Consider the following 27,390-nt stretch of genomic DNA (forward strand, 5'->3'; position numbering starts at 1 on the left):
ATGATTTGTTTGTTTTGCGTTCCAGCTCGCTAGCCTCCTGGGCCCTAACCTACATTACAGCACAAAGACTATTAATCATTGATGATCAGACCTTTTAATATTGCTCATATAAAATGTATTTGCACGTGAATAAAACAAAATGAAGAGTCCTGTTCCAAAGCAGAGGATCTCCATTTTGTGGTTAAATTATTACCTGAAGAGTATGTGGCCTGTCTATTTTTGTCAACTATGTACAGTAATGTCTTTAAATGTGGTGTGATTTGACCATTTTGAATGTGTCACTGGTGGTAGGAAAATAAGTATTTAAATACCCAACATCTTAAAATAATACAAATTAAAAAAGTCATAATATTTCTAGTAATATTATGACAATATTTCAGACACAGGCATCAAAGAAACGTTTAACATACGAGAGATGGTGTGTTCAAATGTGTCTCATTTAAAAAGTAATGAGCCACCTCAGAACTCAAAGCCCTTTTCATATCTCATATCTAAGGCAAATGAAGAATAATCATCCAGACGTTCTTTATCACTGCGGAGAGAAGCGTCTCCAGAGGTCAATTAACCCGCAGTGTGAACTGGGAGCACTTGGCGCAGACGTCCAATAAACCAATATAATAAAGACACACTCACATATACACGTATACAAACAGCACAGTTAAGCAAATATAACACACACATGCACACAGGTCAAGATAATAAAGACAATGTCATCCAAACGCTTGCCAACATGGCTCGACTCGCACTCGCACACACTGTCTGTTTCTCTCTTTCTCTATTAAACACACATGCACTCACACATGCTGTACATATTAGCCAGCCGACTGCTGTCCTTTAATCACAAGTCGTGTTTTAATTGGAAAAAGTGTGAAGGAAATAAGAGCAGTTAGAGTGGCTCAGTCTGGCACAGATACGTTAGAGCATGAGACTGCTGGAGCCAACTTAGTGGATCCACATATGCTTTTATGGAAAGGTCATTTTGCAGTCAATTTGTCAGTGGAGGTAGCCAGATTATTTTTATATTCTCTCTCAATCAGGCCTCCGTCACATCATCAGAAACCAAAATAAGGTCTCAGGCTTCCTTCTGCAAAGTACGTGTAATTTTCCTTAATTTGACTCATGGACTGAAATAAATGGAGCAACATTTACAGGATAGAAAACACAGTGTTCTGTGAATTTCACTGCTACAGTATGTTCCTCTTTTAGAAATCACCCCAAATTGGTCTGGAAATGTATTTTTCTCCTTCTGTGTATTGGAGGATATAGACAAGGGTGACCCAAACAATGTGTTACCAAACAAAGAATACTTTAACATTTGTTGGAAATACCCTTAATTGCTTTCTTGCCACGATAGATGAGAAGTTTTTTTACCACTCTATATGTCTAAATATGTAGCTACCAGCAGCAGCAAGTTAGCTTAGCTTAGCATTACGACTGGAAACAGGTGGGATACAACTAGTCTGGCTTTGTCCAAAGTAGGGCTGTCAAAGTTAATGTGAAAATAATTCGTGCAAATTAATTTTAACGCCACTAATTTCTTTAACGCAACTTGAGATTTTTACCTCATAGCAGGCTCAGTTTTAAAGCTAGTGAAGATACTGGCATCATATCAAAATAGTAAACCTGAGGAATCCATTGGTACCAACCATGTCATACTAGCTTGTCGTGAGGGAGGTTAAATAACACTCCAAACTTATGCTAAATTGTGGCAAGGGAAAACTGGCATGGCCATTTTCAAAGGGGTCCCTTGACCTCTGACCTCAAGATATGTGAATGAAAATGGGTTCTATGGGTACCCACGAGTCTCCCCTTTACAGACATGCCCACTTTATGATAATCACATGCAGTTTGGGGCAAGTCATAGTCAAGTCAGCACACTGACAGCTGTTGTTACCTGTCGGGCTGCAGTTTACCATGTTATGATTTTAGCATGTTAAATGCAGTACCTGAGGGTTTCATTTTTTTGTTGTTAATTAATTTCCAATAATAAATATATACATATATTTGCATAAAGCAGCATATTAGATTTGCCCACTCCCATGTTGAAAAGAGTATTAAATACTTGACAAATCTTCCTTTAAGATACACAAAAATGTGGGATTAATTTGTGATTAAATACTTTAATCAATTACCAGCCCTAGTCCAAAGGTAACATAATCTGTCTCCCAGCACTTCTAAAGCTCACTAATTAACATATTATATGTCATTTGTTTAATCCGTACAAAAGCCGAAGCATAAAAACGACATATTGTGGGCCTGACTATTTCATGGCCTGGCACAGTCACTTCTGGGAGTCTAGTCATCACTGTGAGGTTGCCAGGCAATCACCAGAGACTCCAGTCTTTGTGCTAAACTAAACACCGTTTGGTGAGATTTATGCTTTATCGGAGGTGTTTTCAAACAGTGTTTTTCAGTTTTACAAGAGAATAGACTTCAAGGATAAGGACTCAGGGTTGGTTTGGCAAATGTGCTTCTGATTTACTTCCACGCTTCCAATAAAGAGCAGCGCACAGCCTCTCCCCTAGGCTTTTCTATGGGGACCGTCCGGTTCTCAGCAAGAAAGGCAATATGTCAAATCATTTCAAAATAAAATGACATGATTTTGAAGCAGTGAAATGACTCATCGTTCATTTTGAAAAGTGTTTACTGGTGGTCCTGTCTGCTTCTCCTATATTGGCCAGGTCTCCCCTTTCAAAAAGATTCTGGATCACGACTGAGCTTTGGCGAGGATAAAATAGCTTTCAATAAAAATAGATTAAAGCGCCTCACTCCAAGCTAATTCTGTGTTTTATTCCTTATTATTTGTGCCAGCAATTCCTAGGGGACATAAGCCTTTAAAAGCCCACTTCAGTTCACCTCCACCTGAGTTCAGACCACAGACAGTAGCTCATGGTCTTCATAATACATGAGGCTTTAGCCCACAGTGGAGCCATTTTCTGGCTAAATGCATCCATCTAGAATACGCTCATTCACACAGGCTTCACGGGTGCTATTCATCCACCCATTTATACATAATAAGTGTGTAAACGGCATGCAATCTCTCACAGATGCAAAGCATCTCAATGTTGCTTGCACAAGCACTTTGAAGCACACACATGCATGAATACATGCATATAAGACCTCCTTCCCACACACATGTATACCTGCCCTAACACACACTGAAACCCTGCACATACAGCTTTACAACATCTCAGGTTGGCATTAGCACAGGGAGTCGTGCTGTTCGGCCCCTTGGCTATTCAGGCCTTTAAATTGGTCCCAGTGAGATGTGATAGCTCAGACCACAGGGCTGACCTCTAACTCTACGAAAGAATTAGTCTCTGTCAGCTGGATCAATACTCCCCAACAACAGCCAGAGACGCAGCTCCGATGTAGGTAGACTATTGTAGAGAATTAGTGGGCCGATAATGATAATGGCAAAGGCCATTTGCTTGATGGTTCTCTTCAGAGCGCAGGTTTGATTTTAGGGAAAGTTTTCCTCCAGTTGGTTGTTAAAAATCATCTTGGGATTTGATTAGGGAAAGCAAAATCAGGTCATCTGTTATTTTAATGAGTAGCATGGTTAGCACTTGATACATGATGGATTTCCCTTTTTTGGGTCAAAATTTCATTAAAATATACCTTTATATTAAGATATCTAAGAAATAGATAGTCGATGATCAACTTTATGGTCATATCATCACATCTGCGGCCGTATGTCTTGGACACTCTGGTGGAGCTGTCAACTAGTCACCACCTGGTGGACTCCCTGGGGAGTCTAGTGGGGGATACTGCAGGAGTATGGAGTACAAGCCATCCGGTTCTTGTATAACCGGAGTGAGAGCTGCGTCTGGATGTCAAACACATTTTCAGTGGGTGCTGTGATCCGCCAGGGTTGTATCTTGTCACCAATTCTGTTTGTGATGTTGGAGGTTGTCCACTTTGGGGACCACAGAATTGCATCTCTGCTCTTTGCAGATGATGTGGTTCCGTTGGTTTCATCAGAACGTGCCCTCCACCACGCACTGGGGCATTTTGCAGTCGAGTGTGCAGCAGTCAGGATGAGAGTCAGCACCTCCAAGTCTGAGCCCAAGGTTCTCTGCCGAAAGACGGCATGCATTGCTTCATCCGGGTTGGGAGTGAGTTGCTGCGCTGAGTGAAGCTGTTCAAGTATCTCGAGGTCTTGTTCACGAGTGAGGGTAAAATGGAGCGTGATATCGACAGGCAGATTGGTGCGCAGTACGGGAATGTTTAGTTGGAAAACATTGCTGGGGACTGGACTACCTTGGACTACGTCAGAAAATGGAAGGCTGGACCAAACTGGTAATAAATGTAGAGCTGTTTCCTGTACTGTCAAACATTTCTGTATATTTTAATATATTTTATCAAGCTGAAAGTTTTATATACCATTGTGTATTGTGCTTAATAAAACCATCTTTTTATACATAAAGTTCAGGATTATATCACAAGTATCTAAATTAAATCCATAACAAGCCCTCCATCACTTATTAAATGTTTCTGAATGGAGTCTTCCCATCTCATTCCCACAGACTGATTCCTCGCCGGCTGCTGAGATGCCAGTACAGATGGACTGAATCGGGATGAGGCCAACAGCAGTGTCTGTGGAGCTAAACTCCTGGTAAATTGTGCCAGCGCAGAACCGCACCACGTTGGGGCCTGGCCGCTGTGTCGCTTGAGTCCTGGCAGAGAGAACAGGGCCCCTCTTGTTTGGCAGAGACATGTTGACAGGAAACATAATGCATTCACATGATAATGAGCCAGTGAATACATGTCCCTCGCACTGCCCTCCTTTCTCTCCCTTACATATAGTACACATCTTTGCACAGATAGGGGGCAAAACACACACACAAATCTACTGTACGCTGACACAAACACACACAAACGTGCACGCTCAATCACAAACCCCTCAGTGTCTGGTGCAGAACGGCCTGATCGCTGGTCTCATCACCAAGGAGACCGGCACTAAGCGGGCGCCTGGCAGAGACAGACTGGCATTTAGCATTTAGGACCCCACAAAGCTTTCAGACAGAGTATACAGGCCTTTTTCAATGAAGAGAGAGAGGCACAGAGAGAGATTAGTCACATGGTCACATGCAGAGAGATAGAGAAAAGAGGGGGAATGAAATACTGGTTGACAATGACATTAAAGATGAAGAGACAGACTGATAGAGTGAACGATCGGGGAGCAGAGAGCAGGATAGCAGCAGAGAGAAGAGGCATGAAAATGAAAACATGATTGTGGCTACGAGGCAGAAAAGCAGGCATGAGGAGAGGAACATTTTCTTTTCTGTTTTATACAGACACGTGCTTTACAGCGCCGACTAAAAAAACTGCTGGGAGTGATGCGACTAACTAACATAAAACACCTCTGAGCGTTAAGAGGCGCATGTGTGATTTCAGCTGACGTCACAAACGAGCGAAGCTATTAATACTCATGCCCACCTGAGTCTCCACCAGGCTGGGGAGAGAAAAACTCAGTGCAAATGAACTGTAAAAATAAAGTTTCTTTCTATTTTTTCTTTCACATTCATTCACAACTCCGCCAAGCTGGGAATAAAGAAAGGAAATGAAAAGAGGGGAAATCAAGCGTTTGGGTTGTCAAGAGCTCTCTGCCCTCTGAACTGAAAGCGAAAGATCGAGGGATGGCACGGAGCGAACAAGTGTTAAATGGTTTAAGAGAAAGGGATTTGCGCAGTGGGGAGCTCCAGATGTTTTGGAGTTGAGGAGAGGAGAGGAGAGGAGAGGAGAGGAGAGGAGAGGAGAGGAGAGGAGAGGAGAGGAGAGGAGAGGAGAGGAGAGTTAATAACTTGATAAAAAGCTACCACAGTAAAACAGCAGATAGCAAATTAATTTAGTGGCAAATTGAACAGATAACCGAAGGTGCATGAGCTTGTCATATCAGCTTCCCTTCTGAACTTAACTTAACTTTCAGGCCTACTTAATTCTTAATTTTTCCTCTTTCTTCACTCTACGCTTTCTCTTCTTCTTCCTCTAACTTTCCAACCTCTTTCAGGTTTTCCTTCTTTTCTTATCTCACTCCAGTTTGGTCCCATTTTGTCAAGTTTTTTACCAACATGGAAACATTCACAAATACAACTATCTCACATATGCGTTGAAAAGTATCTTTAGTCTTGAGAAAAGACGATCCGACACAATGCTCTTGCTCAGCATCACAATTTATTGATCATACTAACGTTTCGGTCCGTCTGTACCGTCATCAAGAGTATTTTACACAATTCATGCATCGATCTTCAATAGATAATGCTCCGCCCACTCTGTGTGCACAGGTGTGGGACAATTAATCTCCTGGGGGAGTGTCTGTCAATTATTGTTGGTGTAGTGTACAATCTGCCACATTATGTTACGTACTGTATAAAGAAAAGAAAAACTAGACACTAGACACCACTAGACCACAACACACAAAGTCTATTTACAAGTATATTTATAGAAATTGCATATGTGAGGAATAAAAAAACATCGGCTTTGCAGCTTTCATAAGTCATTGAACATTGTGTAATCATTTGCACTACTTGTATATTGAGTTTACCAGCTCTATAAAATCCAGCCCGTTCTCATTCCCAGAGCGTTAAATACAGAGGCTTTGTCACGACCATCGGCGTTCGGTACCACCGCACACGGCGGCACCCTTTAGTGCTGGTATGAAACGTGCCAAGCATTCCATTAGCTATGTAGTTTATACATGTAAACCCATCCGCGGCAACAGTAAATGCTCCAAGAAAGTGCGCCCGGAGTGTGGTGACGTAGTTTAAAGAGCAAAAGAGACTCACAGGGCAGGAGGGGAGGTGGATGGCTCCAACAAACAAGGCTTTCATCCAGGAGACCGCTGTTTGTGTCTTGTGTGTCATGTTACTATCAGCTGTTCGTTCGTGTCCCATGTTTGCAATGTTCAGAGTCATTTTCACTGTACAAACGTAGTAGTTTTAAGCACAACAATGTTTTTCTGTCCTCCTCCTAACTATAGTGGTTTTGTTGCCTAATCCTAAAGTGATGCCAAGGGCAACTATAGTGGTTTCGATGCCGAAAATAATGTGACGCCAAGTGGCGTGACAAAGCGGCGGTATGTAACGAGTTGGCATGAGAATGTGTTGATAAAATCCTAAAAGTCCTTGGAGCAAGACACGCCATGGTATCTGATTGTTCAATCCTTTGAGGGATAGAGTTGTTTGACAACATATCTCATTTGTTTCCCCTACACTATCTGCTTTTGTAATACAAGCTCTTGGTTAAGGTTAGGGAAAGATCATAGTCTTGATTCAAATATTGAAAAAGTCAACAATGTCTTGAAGCAAGTCACAACACTTTACTTTAGTAATACTTAACAGAAACCACAAGCTTTCCTTTAAGCTTAACCAAAGTGCTTTTGTTGCCTAACCACACACGGGAGTCAGGATATGAACCCTGGTCTCTAGTGTCAAAGCCACCACCTGCTTATGAGTTTTGTGCAGTACAAGAACGTAGCCCTTCATTCCCATAATTTCCCTCAAAACATAACCGGCAAAACAAGTAATGTGCGTATACTGTCCGAGAGACCTCTTCACCCACCCCGAGTCCTGCATCTCCTCCCTCACTCTCAGGTCTCTCATCCTCAGTTAAACTGTTAAACCAGGTGTGAAATATGCCCGTGCGGCTGATTTCCTCTCTCAGCTTCACCTTCACCTCTCCAGTCAACTGGTCTCCAGTTATTCTCCCACTCGCGTTCCTTACAGAGTTTAGCTCTTATTCCGCCACCCGCTGCCTCTCAGTGTCTGTGATGCTCTGATAACCAGCTATGAAACACTGTATCATGCATGCCTCATCTCATCTGCACGGCCAATTTGCAGTATTCATTCTTCATCTTAATTCAAACAAGGATTAATTAAAAATTGGAGTCATTTTTTTTTCTCCCCGCTGTGCATGGCAGAGTGGTTGCTTCAGCTCCTCTGTGCAACCTGTCTTCATGAGCTTTTATCTATAAGCAGTGTTTCATTACAACAATGGTGAAGAGCATCTCATGTGGCTGTGCAGGCACACAGTCTCAATGGGCCCTCCTATTCCTCATTTTAACAAAGAGTAATTTTTCCATTGTGCTCCAATATACAACACCCATCCCCACGTCTCTCTCATCACCCAGTGCTACAGTAATAAAGACCAGCTACATCTCTCTCCGTCTAACACCCACTCTCAAAGCATTACGTAGCCCTATTCTGCTTAATTACAATGCACAATAGAGGGAGGGCCGCACGTTCAACTCTGGCCATCAGAGACCCAAATTCCAACGGGGAAATCATCCTCTGAATACGGAGAAATCGTTCTGGAGCGGGATAATGTCCCATGTTAATAAACCCCCCTCAAGCCGAGCACAATGGAGTCACCGATCATCTCATGCCATCGTTTAAACCCGGCGTTTCATCTCACAGCTTTAATTACGGGAAAATGTCAACCGTTTACAGGCCAGAGAAGATGGATCGCTTGATATTCTGCCATTGATTATGAGAAATGTTTATGAAGTGTTAGAACGCGACTCCCCGTGAGAATACTCTCCGTCCTGCTCTCTCTGACCGAGCTCGCCCTTTTACCCACCCTGCGGTTTCTATCTATATCAATATTATATAGTGCAATTCTATCATCTCAGCGCCCCTCTGCCATCTTTACTGGCATCACACCACTATACGGAGCAATGGCGGTGAACTGTAATTGCTTATCATTGTTGCGTTGCCATAATTACAGCTGTGATAGTGCACAGGGAGAAAACGACTTAATAGTCTCTGGGTAATTACCCCAATTGACTAGATGGTAGCTAATTGGATTGTTTGACATTGCGTGGACGTGTACATCTTTGCATATGTGCATGTGTGTGTGCACATGGGCGTACATACTGGTATGTGTGGAAGCAATTGACAATAAGTAAACAAACAAATAACCACAGGGGACTCTATTATGTAGGAACAGCAGGACAAAAGCAAACCATCACCCTTTTCAACCACCTTGATCTCTGTGGATTTTCTGGTACAGCGCACACATTCACACTTCATTTTATTTTAGGAATCTATTTAAAATCATTCCTAATAATTTTCAATTTGTTCTTCATGTATTAATAATCAACGAGCTATTGCATATCATCTCTTTCATTCTGAATCCCTGGACAGTTACTACTCAATTAACTGATTATTTCTTCAAGAGTAGACTGTTTTAACCATTTAAACCACCACGGAAATAGTGCTACGATCATTTTTACCAAGGCAGCAAATGATACAAAGCTTTTTTAAGATTCCAAATTGTCTTTTTAACTAAATTTTCTTAACTTAAAGGTTGTAAAATTGATATCCAGAGCATTAATATAGCAGCAAACAACTATTTGCTATGTAAACATATAGTGGAGGAATGTCTACCTGAGCAGAAAATGAAGTCTCTCTCCCCCTGTGTGTCTTGTAATCTGAGTTTCTTCGCATGTTATCGCATGTGAGCGTGTTCCACAAAAAGGTTACAGGTGATAGCACCATCTGGAACGATGCTCTCATTGCAGAAGCAACCTCCGGTTCCACCTCAGGTAAACACTGTTATCTCTGTCATCCCTTTCGCCATTGTTTGCACTGTTGTGCTGTTAGCACCGTTAGCTGGTTGCCATGTTGAGAGCTGTTGAGAGGCAATAGAAATGCTCCCAATCTTGTATTGAGCTCCTTTGAAATTGTTGATACCTCACTAAGGTTTAATTATACTGAAAAATTATTATATATATTAATATATTTTCTATATATTTATCTAGTTCCGTGTTGGTGAAGTTACAAAATGATATCCATAATCATGACTTCATTTTTGACAGCTTTGCCAATGATACCCAGATCTGCATTTCTAGACACCTGGATTAACAGCTTCTGCTTGGATGAAGCTGATTTCATCCTGATAAATGAAAATAAATAATACAATAGTTTGCACAAAATTGCCTTCTCTGCTAAATTTAGCCGTTTCATCTACATTTATGCATTTCCATTCCATGTTTTCCAGGCTACCAACCATCACAACCTTCAACTCGTGCAAAAAGCACCTTCATGAACATTAAATCTAATCAGAAGATTCGGTCACGCTGACTGCACACGTTCTGGCCTCCTTTCACTGGCTCCTAGTTCGAGCTAGATCTGATTTCCAATACTGCTGCTTCTGCTAGCATATAAATAGCAAACAAGCTCACACAATCATATTTATCTGATCTCACCATCCCTTATGTACCCTGTCACGCCTTCCGATCACAGGGTGCTGGCTGGCAGACTGTCACTGACAATCAAGAGGAAATTAGCAGGCAGTGGAGCATTTCCTTCCAAGCTACATATCTTTGGAACGGCCGTCCCCTCGGGAAGATAACCCTGAGTAAATCTACGAATCCAATCCACTGTTTATCTTGGGGAAAGACACACTCTCTACTTTTACTTTAATTTAAAGAGTTGTACACAGAGATCAGCTTTCCAGAACCAAGACCGGAGTTGCTTTTTTGTTGCTGCATCATTACGCTCACTTCCTGTCTGCTGTGTGTACGAGTTAATCATGTCTGCTTCAAGTGTTTGTCTCTCTGCTTGTACAGACACCATCATATACAATGGTTTCACCTGGCAGTGGATGCAAAGTCCTTTGAGACATTCTTAAGGTGATGAATCTGCGATGAGCAACAAATCATGGTGAACAACGACAACATGCAAACATGTTAAAAGAAAGACAAGTGAATGTATTATATATACAGCAGTTCATATAAAGTGTGGCTTCACTGTGTCTATCTCCAACCTTTGTGTATCCACGTGTTTGCACGCGAGGCCTTGCTCTTGTGTCACTGAACTGATCAAATAAAGCCAAAGCTATCCATAAGCCAGGGTCACAGACCAAATGACAGACATAATCTGCAGCAAAGCCCGTCTTAGCAGATGATTTGGGCCTTGGCTCAATAGTTTACACATTGTTCCATATTCACAAATCACCTCTTAGTGGACAAGCTGGCTACAGATCAGCAGCGGCAGCTCATCAGAGGAGGCAAGTAAGCAAGTCGCAGCCTCCTCGGTCATATAAAAGCAACATTTGGTGATAATACAGCAGAGGAAAAAAAGATATTAAAAGTAGGAAAGTTGCAAGTGAATGCAATAAATCACAGGTTTAATTTATGGACCCGATCTCTGCTGAAAGAACCCAACAGCACATCCTCATCACCTCACTTCACTTTCTGTTAAAAGTGAAGTCAAGAGGTTACACCAGCTTATTTCTCTTGACTTTCTGAGAGAAGTTTATGCAAATGCTAGGGTGAATCATTTAAATGTTCATCTTCCATCATACAAGCACTGTATACTATTATTAAGTAAAGGTGTGTGATTTATACACTATGTTTTACTCCATACACTGAAGTATTAAACCAAATCAGTGACTGATATAGACTGTCCATTTTGCTATTAATAATGCCACTGTAATCTTGGAGATACATTCAAATAAGAAGCAAGTTCAGGTATTTTTTAGGCTTTATCTCGGTGCTAACTGATTGCACAACAGCTGCATAAGTCTGCCCAGTCATTGTCACTTGGTACAGGCTGTTCTTATACACCGTTCGTAGATATACCTACGAAAAGTAATAGACTGTAATTCGTGCAAATCCCACAAAATCCATTCGTATGTAATCCACATAATTGTGAACCCGAAAATATAAAGAGCGACAATCGCCACATAAGGATGAGGTCTTGGTGGATGGGTGGGTCAAAAAAAAAATCGGACTTTCACCTAGGAGACCGGCGTTCGTATCCCGCGTGAAATCAGAAATCAATGTTGATCTATTTGTTACGTAACTACCGTATTTAAGTAACGCCACTTCCGTAGTTATTTTAACCCAAACCATGATCTTTTCCTAAACCTAACTAAGTAGTCTGGTTGCCTAAACCTAACAAAGTTATTTCCTGTGAAGACAGAAGTTTATTTTGACTGTATGCATGTAAGGGGCGTAAATTGACACGTGTTGCTGGACATTCGTAGGAAAATGCACAAAAAGATATCACACAAACTGTTGCATGAGGATACGCTGCTTGGTACGTTTGCTCATTATAGCACTCTGTCAGGGCCCTGGAAGTGCTCAGTTTATCTGGAGGTGTTAATTACAGAACCGTTTACCGTATTTAAGGGCGTCACAACAAAATCAGTGTCAGTGTAATTCTCCAAAGTTGCTTTCCTGAATCGAGTGCCTCTGTGTCTCCACCCTCAGCCGATGTCATGTGGGACAAACGTGCATGGACGACTCCATTATTGTGTTACGCTTATTCAAAGCTCCTCCAATAGCTGGGATCTACTTAAAAGGCTTTTTGTAGGATAGTGGACAAATAGGACACAAACATACCAACACACGCACGCACACATAGTGTGTCAGTGGGCTCTATGACAATACTACTATCTGGCATTATCAGTTAAGTCTGAGCAATATCCTCGTTATATATGAATGCGTGTGGGAGGGTGGAGTGAAGGTTCGTTGTGTGTGTGTGTGTGTCATTGTGTGTGGGTGTGTAGGTACATCCATGTATTAACATGTGTGTTTTAATGTGTGTGTGTGGTGGTGAATTCGGCCTTTCATATTCTAGCAAAACTATCTAGGGCCGAGTGGATTTGCAAATTGAGCACATTACAAACACAAAGCAGTGTGCAGCAGCGTACTGGACTGCGTTTCCCTGCCCCCCCACCACCAGTCTCCAGGCTGTCAGGGAGGGCAACCAGATAAGGCAGCAGAGGCACGGCTTAAGGGTTGAAGGGGCACAGCAGCATATGGTGCCCCCTGATATCCATGCCCCTCATATTCTTGTTAGACTAACACCGCCTACGTGGTCGCCACGAGAAGCAGGTCTCATGGGATAGAAGGAAACAGTGCTCGTCTTCTTTTTTTTTACTCAACCATTAAAGTTTAGAGTGTGCTCTCAACAAGTTTTAGAGGCCAAAGGGGTCATCAAGCTAAACCCAGATGTGAAATATAAGCATATAAATATAAGTTTCAACAGGAAAAAATAATATGCAAAGTGAAAGTAATTCTGTGAAATATTACTATCAAGGTTTTTTAAGCTTCGGGTGTCTCTGTGTGCAGCTCGTACGCACAAAAAGGTATATGAATGCCACATTAATGAGCATTTAGCGTGCAATAAAAACACCTTTCTTGATTTCCGTACATCACTTGTACGCCATGTATCCTGCATTGACTGCAATGTAAACGCATCCGCGTATAAATGCTACAGGAAGAGTTAGTGACGTAGTATAAAAAGCGAGAACGACCAGTTATGGTGTGTGGGAGGGGAGGTGGACACCGGACTTTTAACCAGGAGGCAGGTGTTCGAGAACGGCGTTTCGTTTTGTAAGTTACATTAGTGACAATTCTCACATCTTTTAGTGAAATTTGTGACGTATTTTCCATAGTTTACATACGTATTTTACTTAGTTTACGTACTTATTTTAAGCCCAACCATGACGTTTTTCCTTTACCTAACTAAGTGTCTCGCCTAAACCTAACTGCGGACGTTTGCATGCCGTACAAATGACCCGCGAAAAGGCTAAAATGCGTACTCGTGACACGCGGAATGTCTGTATAATGTCATGCTATTTATACGCCTTGAGCCCGGGTTGCTGTCTGCGCATGAGCATGTCCACATGGGAAAGTAAGATGTTTTTTTGCATTATGTTTGTGAAAGCAAGTATTGCTAACGTATGTCTGTGAAATTCGTTTGCATCTGAATGTGTGTGCATGTGCGCGCATAAACTATGGCAACTGTGTGTTCCCCAGTTTGTCAAAGTCCCACCTGTGCCCCCTCCTGTTCTATTGGATACAACAGCGACAATGTTAAGGTGAAGTCTGCTGTAACAATGCACAGATGGGATCTCTCGTGCTCGTCTCTCTGTCTCTCTCGCTCTCTTTGTCTCTCTCTCTCACTGTGCGCCTTAACGCTCCATCCTTCCTGGCTGTTCACATGCATCAGATTTGACATGCTCATTCGTTGTCTGCGAGGACAGAACAAGCGGGGACCACTTTTCAGTCTCATCCTCATCCCTGGAAAGTCATTTGTGTGTCGACAGAGTGGAGGACGGAGAAAAAGAGGCAGAGAGAGAGGAATTTAGAGTGTGTGTGTGTGTGAAAGAGAGGCACAGAGGGAAATAGGGAGTGAAAAAGAGAGACAGTGAAAGAGAGTGAAATTGGAAAACAGAGTGATGTAAAAGGAAGCAAAACACAAATACAAGGGTGCAAGGAGGTTGGAGGGAAACGTAGCGAGATGTAGGTCAGGATGAAGAGAGAAAGTGAAGTTGGACCTGTATTCTGAAAGACTGACACCTGAGAGAGAGAGAGCAGAAGAACAATACTAGAGAGAGAGTATGGCTCTGGGGCGCAGTACAAAAGAGGGACTAATAATGAAACTACAGAGAGCTGACGCACAACCTTTCCTACAGGGAGCGACTCAGGCAGTTAACACACATTTAGTGAGAGCCAAAGTGTGTCACACCAAGAGCTCGCCTTCCACTCCTGCAGGGACATCTCATTTCACTGTCCTTACTAACCAGCGAGTAACACTGTAGTGGTTTATACAAGTGTGGTGCTGACCCAACATTAACAGCAATAGGCTTTGTGTGGTTAGCTGTACACACACTAAGTGTGTAAAGTACAATATTAACATTTGCTGTCTTTTCTCTTCCAAATAACTAAGCGGTGGGTTTGTTCTTTTGTTTTTCCCTAAAACAGTTCCATTGGGAACTTAATAACTTAATCTATTGCAGTCCATTTAATGTGATCTTTGACAGAGATATTTGACTTTGTTTCAGATTTGGCTGTGAAGCACAATATATTTGATTTGATGTGTTATTTATCACATCATATATGTTCCAGATCTCAGCAGTTAACTACGTTGAGTGCAAAGGCCAAAACCACCAGATTAAATGAAGCCAAAATGCACCTTTAACTTTTCTTTGCCAGCCCGCTGCCTTCTGAAAATGTGTTTCTTGTTAATAGACTTTGAGAGTAGAGACATTGAACTAGATTAAAAGAGCAAACGCACAAATAAAACAGCAGCGTTTTACCCCAGCAGCCAGTTTATGAATTACCTATGGCTGTGAAGAGCCCTGGGCATATTTAATGCAGGAGAATCTGTCCCCTTTTTCACTTTGTTCCCCTCTATTCTTTTCGCTTTGCAGTATTCTTCTCCATTAGCAGATGTGAGAGTTGGGTCGACAGGCAGAGGGTTTCAAGTTCAGTTCATCTGCTCACCCTGACCACAAAGACAAAGGACTCCACTAAACTAACATGCTGTTGTCAGATGAATAAAAACACGAATAAGGAAATGTCCACAAACACACAAAGGAAAGACAGTATGTACAGCAGCAAGAAGCTTGCTGGCTAGTTCTCCATCCTTTTTGGAACCACGTCATGTCTGAGACCTGTGACCCTGAAAAGCTTTTAAAAACTCAAAGGAGAGAAGTAATTTCTGTAGGTGCTCTCAACCAGGCCCCTCGAGGTAGAGGTAGCCATTACAGGAGAGCTCAGACATCATATCGAGTGCAACAGTGAGTAATTTACAAAATTACATTCCTCGTATGAAATTATCCACAGTGTATTTTTAGAGCCTGCACAATTATCTGGATAACTCGATGGACCACCATGTATACTGTGTATAGGATCTGCATTATCTCTCAGTGTGACACCAGCAAGTTCAGCTGCTGGGTTCATCAAGTGCTGTAAGGTCATTTAGTCATTGTGCGGATCAATTAACAATCAATTTCAAATTAGTGATGCAAGGCCGCAGTACAGTTGATAAATTCCTATATATAGTCCTTGCTTCAGGACTCAATCGTGTCAGGAAACTCTGACCTAAAGCCAACCATCCGTCCTCTAGGCCGGCCTGCTGTAAATGCAGCTCCCACTACAATATGTCATGTAGCTGTCTGTCTTTATAGACGGCTCACCTCCTCTGGGAGCAGTGCGGTATTGTGTTATTGTATAGTGCTGTGAAATCTGTTCAAATGAGAAATGTAAGACTTGTTTCATCATCATCATCATCATCATATTTTCTCATTGCATCCACGTCCAATTTAATGTGTCTGTGTTAAGGTTTTAAAAAATTGGATAAATAATTTGCTAAAATTAGGAATCTGTGCTCTTAATTTTCAATCCCTCAAATTACTACAATAATTTGTACACTAAGAATGCACTCCCTATTTCATTCCCTCAATTTAGCAAGTTGTACCCTCGATTTTTGTATGTGTTTCATCAAATTACTTAAAGGTGCTCTTTACAATATCCAGAGCATTAATATAGCAACAAAGAACTATTTGCAATGGCGTGCTTTTAGTGCATGTTTGTGCATTTGAGCTTGCCCCACTGGCTAGCTCACGGCCGCCGCTCTCATACGGCAGTTACAGCTGATAACGCCGTCCCGACCGACGGTTCCCCCCCAGGTTAACACTGTTAGCACCGTTAACCGCCAGCTGTCACCATGTTGAGAGCCGTGCGAAGGCAATAGAAGCTTCCAATCTTGCCTTTAGCACCTTTAATTTGCTCTATTGGCAACTTAAATTACTTAATCCATTGTACAATTAGTTTGATTTACTTACTTACAATTTGGGTGTGAAAACATAATGTTGTTTTTTGACATTACTTATACTTATTACTTATGCTCCTAATGATATTATTTGGATCGTTTCACTAATAAAAAAAAAAAAGGGAGTTTTCATAACAATTCAGATTCACTGTTTTGGTTTATTGTCTAGAAGGATGCAAAAAAACATGTGCTTGAGTAACCTGAGAACATGATTTCATAATTTAAAATGCAATTCTAGGGAACAAATTAAGTAATTTATGAATAACTTATCGGGCAATAATTTATCAAAACCAATTAGCCATCAGTAATGTCAAGGCAAAGACTTTTCAATTCATTTCCAAAAGGTTTGGCTGATCAAGTCAAAAGGCTTTTCACATCCTGTGCATAAAAATGAGCAGCTGAACCGACCGAAGTTTCCTTTCATGTTCACATCGAACTCCCAGGAGAGCGTGAATCTAATGAACCTAAAAGACAAAGTGACTGTCTACAACCTGAAGGTTTGTGATTGGTTGATCTAACTGATGAGGTCATTACAGTCCGAGGGAAACCTCGATCCTTTGGGATCCAGTGTAATTTATTTGCCTGGGGAATATGAGGTCCCAGACAACACACACACACACACACACACAAACACACACACACACACTGCCCGTTAACACACACTTGTGGGAATAATGTGTGCGCAGGAACATTTCCTTCGCCATTGATCTGAGCTCATAAAGGCTTACAATGATAAACACGGCAACTATTCTTGGTAATACCAGAGATCAACTTAACGACCCTCCGGCAGACACTGATTGAGAGCCGCAATATATCACACGCACAAGGAAGTGAATGGTGCAGGAGGGCTTTTGTAAAATAGTCAATTAACATGGATTTTTGCGAACATGAAAATGAGCAAGTGCCCTAAAGATAGAGAGAACAACACTATTTTATCATGTTTGTGAAGATAAAGTTTTTTAAAAAAGACCTTTAGTCAAGTGAAAAGTGTAGCTTTTCGATGGTGGCACATAAATAGTTGAGGTTGAATGTGATTTCTGTTCAAAATCCTGTTAGTTGCATGGATTTAGAGTCAGATTACTGTTTGAAAACAGGTTTAAAATGGTCTTTTTTGGGATACGGATGTGATATTGCGCAGGAGTCTACAAAGAAACAATAATTGTTCTGTTAGAGTGTGGTCTGTGGAAAACCCCAATCTGTGACTAGGGTGCAAGATAGATAGATAGATGGAGTAAACTTTAGAGTCCCAAATTTGTCTTGGTCCCAAATTCCCCCTCTGACTCACACTCATGACTTTGCCCGGATTCATGGGATTAAAGAGACTTTTTTTCACTCTCTTTGTTCATTCCCAGCCTTTGGGACAATCTAACAGTAAGCAACTGTTAAACATGTCGTTGTCATGCAAGTAAACAGCAAAGTAAACGTATTGATAGTTAAAGAGTTTGTAAAAGCTTTTTTTTTACCATATGACACACTATTATTACTCTCCACCTTAATGTTATATCTGCATGTACCAAATATCTCCTGAGTCACTGATGTGATGGAGGAGTCCTGTCAGCAAAGGTCCTGTCAAACCTTGAGAGCCAGCGAAGCAAAACTACTCATTTTAAGGAGAGGATCTTCAGGGTGCCACGACAGGAGGAAGACATCCGCTTTAAATATGTATAAGCCCAGAGCTCTTCACACACACACACACATACTCACACACACACATACTCAAAAGGAAAATCAAGTTAAAAGATGGTCTCATCTGAATGGTACAATCTGTCACAATATGTTATTGACCAAGAAACTGTTTTATACGCATAAAGCATGTAGATTCACTTATGTTTTGTAGTCTTGTCCATAGACTAGTATAAAGGAAGTGGACGTAGTCACCATGACAGAACTAAAGTTTTGAAGCCTCAAGTTTGGCATTTTGGCTGTTGCCACCCGGTCGACCCGGTCTCACTTCCAACTCGTCAAGTACCGCCGCTTGTTAATTGCCCCTCGGCATCGGATACTGACGCAGGGAGGCACCCTTTAGCGACTGCATGCGTTGCACCAGGCTTTCAACTAACTCCAATATAAACTCGCCCAAGACCTGCCAATCACAAGGTAGCCACGCCCTAAAGCATCCCCTGCTTTATGGTCTATTTGACTCTAAATGGCACCATCATTTACTAAATGAACATCATGCTGGATTGAAGAAGACTTGAAACTAGCGATTGAGACCATAAACTCATGTTTACAATGTTTACTGAGGTAATAAATCAAGGGGAGAAGTAGGCTCATTTTCTCAATCAGACTTCTTTTTGCAACCAGAGGAGTCGCCCCCTGCTGGCTATTAGAAAGAATGCAAGTTTAAGGCACTTCAGCATTGGCTTCACTTCTCAGTCCCGAAGGCTACGTCCATGAAAGTCTATGGTCTCGTCATGGATTTGTTTTTTTCGTCTTTTTGAATTCCCCTCTGAAAGTGTTGCTATTTGCAGGTTCTCGATTAACATCAGGTTTTATAATAATCACACTTAATCCATAGAGAAGTTATCTTGCTGCTCAGGGCAACGATCTTGTGGCTCAAGCATACTGAGATAAAACTACTACTGAAACACAGATTTTCATTGCAACTGATTCACTGTTGAAACTTCTTACGTGTCATGAAATAAAAGTTCAAATGCTTCATTCACACAATTCCTCTGCACCGAATGATGCAGCAGTGACAAAGTCCCTCATCTAACATGAATGAACTTCCACTGGAAATCAAAGTGTTTCCCACTTTTAAGTGTTATAGATGACGAACCTGAACCTAAAACAAGTTTGACAAGCATACCGCCTGCCTCCAGATCAGCTTCTGTTTTTGATAAGTGACACCCTACTTTCTCACCACCCTTTTTAATCATCTAACCCAAATGCAGTTAAAAACACAACTGATCACATGTCGGCATCAACAGCATCAGCCTGCTCCCCACACGCTCATGATCAACTCATGATTCCCTCATTTGCCACTCTGATTAAAGGTACAACCAACCCCAAAACCTCAAAGCCCCAAACCTCTGTGAACTGACCACATCAGATGTTTGCCCCAGATGCTTGGCCAACTGCCGTGCAATTTGAGCAGCCTGTGGACTCTTCGGGGCCTAGTTTAATGTGTGCTTAAGAGACCGTGGGACCGGGCGAATGCTGCGCTCTCTTCCTCCAAATATCTGCCCATCATTTATTCATTCACACTCCCAGGATGGCCGCTGCCGCCATCATCTGAGGACCCCGTCGTCTGAAGTTCTCTGTCGCTCAAACATACACACGCATATGCGCGCACGCACATGCACTTTGCAAGCGGTCCCAGAGGTCTTTTAATTTTTTGAGAAGCTATTTTTAGTGAGGAAAATAATCGAGGTGGAAAGTTCCATCTGTCCAACACTCTTGTTCCAGCTGCTCCTTTTTAGCAGCAGGCGGAAAGAGGAGGGGGGGAAAAAACGCTACTTATCAGATAAAACTGGAATCTCTGTCATATGCATCCTGCATTAGCAGGATTTTCAGATCGAGAGGCATGCTCTGCTGGATGCTGCTGCTGATGTACGTGCATAACATTAAAACAAAAGAAAAGCAAGATCACCTGACGTTACAAAAACTGATTGTATGTACAAATGTGCAGCTCTTTAACACTTATTATCTTTTCAAAGCTCTTGTCAATCCGTTCTCTCTCATCCATCATTATCTTTGACTACCTGCAAATGTTGAAGAGAAGATTAACAGAAAAAACAAAGCAGCTTTGAAGTGGCAACAGAAACCCGCCATGATTTTGGTGATTTGCAGATTTACTACTTCTATGATATAATAATATATAATGTAGTTGTTGAAACAACTTTTCCACCAAATTTAGCCGAGCTTCCACCTCGACAGCTGGATGTCTTTTGGCCTGCAGATCACCAAAACCCTCCTCACTGCTACTGTGGACCTAGTGCAACTGGCGTGAATCATATTTGAGCAAACTGAGCAAAGGAGACCATGTAAACAACAAACAGACCAGGCTTGCTATATCAGTTCATACCGGGACTTAGCAGATCTTCAAAGGTTAACTAGCTCACAGATGGAGCTGGTCTAAGTTCAGCTTTGATGCAGACATGAATGCCCTGAATGTCAATGAGCTTAAGATGCATGTTGTCTTCTTTATTTATGCCTGTGTGCTCCTCGTCCTCACTGGACTCTTCATTTCAAACATACAGGACAGTGGGATGGAAGCCTGGAGGCTACTCCAAACATTTCACTGTATGCAAATGTGAAATGTTCTATAAGAGCTATTATGCAGACAACCAAAACAAACAACAGTCGTTGTTCAGAAGTTCAGAGCCACCACCTCGGCTTGAATTTAATTTGCTGAATTGATTGGACCTCCGGATCGGTCCCTGCAACACCCTTGAGGGTTGTTCTGGGTGAATCGTTAAATCAGGGCATCGTGGACAGAGCCGCTCTGTGTTGGTATCGCCGTGGGGGTTCGTTGTGACAACAGCTGAACCAATCAGTTTATTAGCATAGAGCCTCTTCTGTTTACTCCTCCAACTTTTACAAACTTTCAGCCAATGTTTTCAGCACTGCAGATCGGAACGGCCCAACTTTTCTTCACTGTGTAAGATTGCCTACTCCTAATTGAGAGGAGAGGATACAATATTTATGTGTGACCGGGGAGGGTTGATGGCTGAAGAACGACCTGACATGTACTCTAACTAATGCTGAAAGCACAAACTTGGCCGTGTCTGACGCCTGTCCAAGTCACTTATGAATTTGACTTCCTCCTGTCTTAGTTGCTCACAGTTTTCTGCTTTTCAAAACTTTCCTCTTTTCACTTCTTTTTAACTGTTTAGAGTACGTCAGCTTCAAACGCATACTGGATGCATTCAAGCCAACAAAAAAAACACACTTTTTGTCAAAAAGATATCAAAGATTTTGTTAAATATGTACACTTGAGATAATAGTGAAACTATTCAGGCCTCATTGTGTAATATCCCCAAACGATCTGGTGTCCGCTATCATAATGAACAGATCAGATCAATCTAGTGACAATGTCTGACATGCAAAAAGTGGAGGTCAGTACACACAGCCAAAACAAGCAACCACAATCAATACTGACTTTGCTGCATCAGAATGTATTTATAGAAACACTGGCAGCTCCCCACCAAGACGCAAGAGGAGAGAAGAAAAACTGTCCAGCGAAGGCAGCTTCTTTCTCAACACGCTGGCTTGTTAATAGAGCTGCTGAGCAATTTGTTCTTTCTATGAAGTCATTTTATAGACTTGAACTTTCACTCATTGCGATAGCTGAGGGTGTTTTTTCTTAAATTGGATGGACATGTGAATCACCTGGGGAGGAAAATAAAGAGTGGCTGCAATCCACAATTATTTATTTCAAACCACTTCACCAGACAAAGGGTCAGACTGGTCAAATCAAATAAGCGTGTGTGTGTGTGGTGTGTGTGTGTGTGTGTGTGTGTGTGTGTGTGTGTGTGCGTGTGTATCCCTGAGTAAAGCTGACAAGATACACCATCCACTCACTCCTAAGGTATACAGCTAAATAAGAGAGCAGCGGAGTGAAGCACCTGGGCAATCAGGACCAAATTCAATCTCACACAATTGTTCTGTCCAAATTGACATGTCAAGCCAGTGTATGTGTGTGTGTGTGTGTGTGCGCGCGTGTGCGTGTGCGTGCGTGTGTGTGTGTGTGTGTGGTTGTAGGTGTGTGTACATGTCTGTTTGTGTGTGCCTGCATGGTTCAGTGGCAATGCTTTTTGTGTCTTGACGTGAGGCTCTTAGGGGACTTGGCTGGCATTGTCTGGCATTTTTCCGCTCTGCTTTGCTATTTTTTGAATAAATCTTTAGATAGATAGATAGATAGATAGATAGATAGATAGATAGATAGATAGATAGATAGATAATAACTTTATTGATCCCGAGGGAAATTAATTTTACAACATGTGAACTAAAGTTTAATGAACTCATTCATGTTTAACTTTCATCTATATTAAACAGCCTCATTATGCATTTTAAACATCTTTATTCATTAGCCTATACACCATATTTGCATGAATACATTTAAAATTATGCTCATTTATTGTGCCATTAATCTTTCCTTTTAATGGCATTTTTATTCTTGTACGTTTCTTATTGTATTTCCTGAATGCTTTCAACGAACAACAGCAAAAGCTGTTTATAGCATTTATAAAGACTTACTTGAAAATATCAGATAAGTCTCATTTTCAATATTGCATGGATATTATATTATATTACACAACAAAGAGCCAACAAAAACAAACTTGCATTCACTCCCAATAGCTGTTGTGTTGGATTACTGATAACACAACTGGACTAAGAAGTAAGATAAGATCAACAAATTTGCTATTAAGTTCCACACACACACACACACACACACACACACACATACATACAACTCCCCATGGGGGAATAATAGGAGTGTATAGTGGTTTTGCTCTCCTGAGCTGCCTGGTCACCATGCTTCTCGGTAGTGCAACCCTTCACCTTCTGCTCTGTTTCAAAAAACTCTCTCACTACTGTGCCACGTTTTAATGTCGCTGGTTGTTAAGTGTTTAAAAAAATAATAATAATAATAATAATAATTTAAAAAAACAAGAAAGAAAATCCAACATTTTTGAATTTTTTTTTAGTAAATAACATCCAGGGGTTGCATCATTCAATTATTTCAGAAACAAAAAGGGAGAACAGTTTTCAGGTTAACATGTTTTTTTTAACATTTTCTTGGTAAAAGGAGGGAGTGAAATAATTGAGGAGTGAAGAGAGGGGGGGAAAAGATGCTTTGAGATGTTTCCACTGGGAGAAAAAAAAATAAGAGGGTCAGCTGACTTATTGGTTAAAATCAAAAGTGTTTTTGGAAGAGATGACATGGCGACCAACCTGGGGAAAAGTCATCCTTAAATCGGTGCTTTAGTTTTTGTGGAAATGCTGGGGATTTGTCAGCCTGATCCAAACATACAGTATTAAGGATCAAATGGATGTGGCACGCACTCTTGGAGAGGAATTTAATTCCAGATGCATCTGTTTTTGCAGGACTGATGCAGTATTGTAATTTGTACACGTGATAGAAAAATATGTAAGCCCTTTGGAATATTTTCCCAACATATTATTATTATTGTTATCATATTATTGTCTGTGTACAAGGTGCATTTAGGCATAGTGAAGTTTCCAAGTGTCACACAACTCACCCTCCATGCAGAAGATGACCATCCAGGCTATCCATAGGTCCGAGTTATGAAACTTCACCATGGCTCGTAACTGTTCAGTGACTGCTTCTTCAGTTTCAGCCCACTTGTCTCCTTCTTTTAACGAGATCTCAGCTCAACTCACAGTTTCCTTGAAGAGAAGTAACTGTTCCCTCTAATGGCATGAGACATTACAAGCTGTGGGACATTTTTTTTCCCCAAAAAAAACAACGTGAAATGTTTAAATGTGTGGAAATCCAAAGCACCCTCGGCTCTTTTTTTACTCCTCCTTTTCCTCCAGTTCTTTGGTCGCTGCTGGTCACTCCAACACTATTCTCTCTCCTCTCCGGTCATTTTACGCACGCTTTGGGGATGCTCAATGTCCACCTGCTGGGGAGCACAAATCTGCCCGACTGTTCGCTGAAAGTGACTTACAAACAGATGAGAAACTGGCACTTTTCCCGTCCGCTTGCTGAGTCTCTCCAACGCGTCTTGTTGCGCTCCATGCTTTCTCGTCTGTTCTGCTGCAGCTGAGCGGACCTCGGAGCAAAAAGCACACAGCATTGGAAGCAATACCACTTCCTATTGATGTTTTTCAAAATAAAACATCCCAGGGTTGTTTGTCATGAGGTGGCAAAAGGACAGAGCTTCAGTCTGGCCTATCTAAAAAGACCATCAAACAGCTTCAGATGGTTCAAAATGCAGCTGCTAGAGTTCTTACAAAAACCAAAAGAACTGAGCACATCACTCCAGTACTTAAAGGGACTATTTGTAACTTTCAGAAATGCTTGTTAACAGCGACACCTGTGGCCGTTAAGTCAATGAAAGTCAGCGTCTGGCTCGCGCTTGTGCTCGCTCTACATAGACATGAACGAGCATCGCTCTAAACAGTGAGGCGACACACGTCAGCTAAAACCACAATATCACTCTATATTTCACCTGCTTGGCAGTAATGTTAGCTGACCAGACGAAGGTCTCTCCATGAATCACGGCTGATCCTAGTGTTGGCTTTTCCTGCTTCAGCCTCCCGACCTCTGCCGGAGGGAGACACCGGCACCCGGTCGGACACGATAATGTTTCTCGCTGCGGAGCCCCGTAACTTCACAAGACACCGTAAACCTCTGTTGGTCTGGAGGAGCTGCAGCAGTTATTTCTGCACAAACGTCCACTGTACATTCACTAGATATTTTCAGAGCGAAGTCTTCTGCAGTGTGTAGTGTGCACACATGCACGTGAGGTGGAGCGAGCTGAGTGAAGGCAAGCAGACAGGCAGAGTACAGACTCCGGTCCTGGAGACCAACGCTACGATCTCCCCCGCGTCCTCCAACCGCAGCCAACACTGTTTAACAGACGGGCTTCACTAGATATAACTATGCGGTTTTGGTGCTTCCGTGTAGTTTGTGTTGGAGTCTTGTCTGAACAGCGTAGCCACACGCCAGCGCGCATGGGACACCGACCCAGAATGATTTATACGTGTAAGAAGTTACAAACAGTCCCTTTAATGATATGAGCAACGGAGAGAGCGGTCAGCAGGTTCCACATGCAGAGCAATTCATTTCAGAAGCAGATTTCTTGGCATCTTTTTCTTGCTTCTGTCTGTGTATATGTGGTTTGTGCAATGGCACACACATCATGTTGGTGGTAAGAAAAAAAAGTAAACAAAGGGAGGAAGGCAGTAGATTTAAGGCCTCTGATTTGGGGGAAGTGATTGCACCTGAGGGGGGGGTGGTTCCTTTCCAGACAGGAGCGTTTGTTTTATCCTCCAGGAACCAGGTGTGGTCATAGGACATCTTTCTATTGACTATTAACAGTTGTTAAAAAAAAAACTTCTTTGAGTTATATCTCCTAGTACCTTACCTTTCAAGGTAACAACACTCCACTTGACTCCACAGTAGACTAGAAGAGAGAATCCAGCCAGGATAAGCCTTGAAGTAAACAGGGCTAGAGAAACACACCTGAACCCTGTGTGCTTTTATTTTGTAGGTGAAATCGCCCTGGCTTCCTGTTTCAGTCTGAGTGTGTGTGTAACTTGACGGCGCTCAGCTGCAGATGATTGAGATGATCTCGAGCCCGGCTGTTGCTGGGAGACCGCTGACGCCAAACGAGAGAGAGACGTTCGTGCCCTCCTGCGGCGCGAGCACAGAACGACCCATAGAATGGAATCGAATCGAATAGAACAGAATAGAATAGAATATAACAGAATAGAATGGAATGTAACTAAGTACATGCACTATAAGTATAATTTTGACATACTTTATTTTACTTGAGTATTTCCATTTTCTGCTACTTTATACTACTCTACTACATTTCAGAGGTAAATACTGCACTTTTTAATCCACTTCATTTATTTGACGCATAAAAAAAACACATTATATTCATATATGATATGTTGCAGCACTATACTTCACATCTACCCAGTATAGTACACAAAGTACGATAAGATAAGTTAAGATATTCATTTATTAGTCCCGCAGTGGGGAAATTTGCAGTGTACAGCCGCAAAGGGGATAGTGCAAAAAACAAGATGCATCAACTAACACAGTAAAAAAAAGAGCTAAACAAAGTGTAACATGTAATATGTACCATTTAAATAGAGGAAGTATAAAAAATAGGAGCAGTATACAGTATTGACAATAAAAAGACTTAACAAAATTGCACAAGTGGAAAATGATATTGCACAGTGAGAATGAATGAAATTCCACCTGAAAATATCAGGTTATTGTCAGTTTTTGGTGAGTAAGTGTAAGTGTAATTGTAAGTATCTACAATTGTCTCCACATTGAGGAATTGCAGCATTAAAATGTTCTTCTTTCATGAATGTGTAAGTGACAAAAACAGAATGGTATAATATTCTATAAAATATAACACTGTGAAAGGAGCCATTCTGCATAATGAGTACTTTGACATTTGATATTTTAAGTACATTTTGCTGAAAATACTTCTGTACTTTTACTTGAGCAACATTTTGAATTAGAGCCTTTTACTTATAATGGAGTATTTTTAGACTGTGGCATTTCTACTTTTATTTAAGCAAAGAATCTGAGTACCTCTTCCACCACTGGAATAGAATAGAATAGAATACCTGCCTACTCTTATAGTGGCAATGTTTAAGTGGCACTTTTAACATTTACAGTAATCCATCTTTGATGGTGGTTGCTATATTAGGCCCTACATACTGAGTAATACAGTAATACAATATGTATTGTAAATATCAGTGACATGTCACTGCAACACAGGTGAGTGTTTCACTCAATGTCACACATGAGAGGCAACAAGAGAAACAGACACAGCACACAAAGACTGCAGATGAATTGTATAGAAAGTTACATCTTTTTGTGTGAAAGACATTAAAATGACTATTTTTATCTTAATGAATCAAATCAATGCATGTGATTTTGTAGCAAATCTGCGACTGTTAGAAATGACTGTAGGCTAGAGGAACTACTCAGCAGCTGAGGAGACTGCATCAAACAACGTTCAGTGTTCAGGCCTCTAATCAATTTGATCCACTGATCACACATAGCTCACCTCAGCACTAAATAGCTACTTATATCTTTCCTACATCACAGTATATCTGGTCGCAGCACAGTTTGTTAGCCAAAAAAGCATCC

The 27,390-nt window shown here is 41.5% G+C and overlaps 1 protein-coding gene across 2 annotated transcripts in view; it reads right to left on the bottom strand.

Moving 5' to 3' along the window:
- igsf11 (immunoglobulin superfamily member 11) overlaps positions 1–25,830 on the bottom strand; it is a 111,528-nt gene extending 85,698 nt beyond the window's left edge. The window contains exons 1-2 of one of the 2 annotated variants that reach the window (XM_074641418.1): positions 25,637–25,830; positions 23,783–24,309 (exon numbers count right to left, since the gene is read on the bottom strand). In XM_074641418.1, coding sequence (XP_074497519.1) covers positions 23,783–23,843 — 61 coding nt within the window. In that variant the 5' untranslated portion in view covers positions 23,844–24,309; positions 25,637–25,830. Of the gene's footprint in view, positions 1–23,782; positions 25,408–25,636 lie in introns of those variants that run through there. The other variant, XM_074641419.1, reaches the window with a different exon arrangement.
- Positions 25,831–27,390: the final 1,560 nt, after the last annotated feature.

The sequence above is a fragment of the Sebastes fasciatus genome, chromosome 7 (genome assembly GCF_043250625.1).
Source record: "Sebastes fasciatus isolate fSebFas1 chromosome 7, fSebFas1.pri, whole genome shotgun sequence".
NCBI lineage: Eukaryota > Metazoa > Chordata > Actinopteri > Perciformes > Sebastidae > Sebastes > Sebastes fasciatus.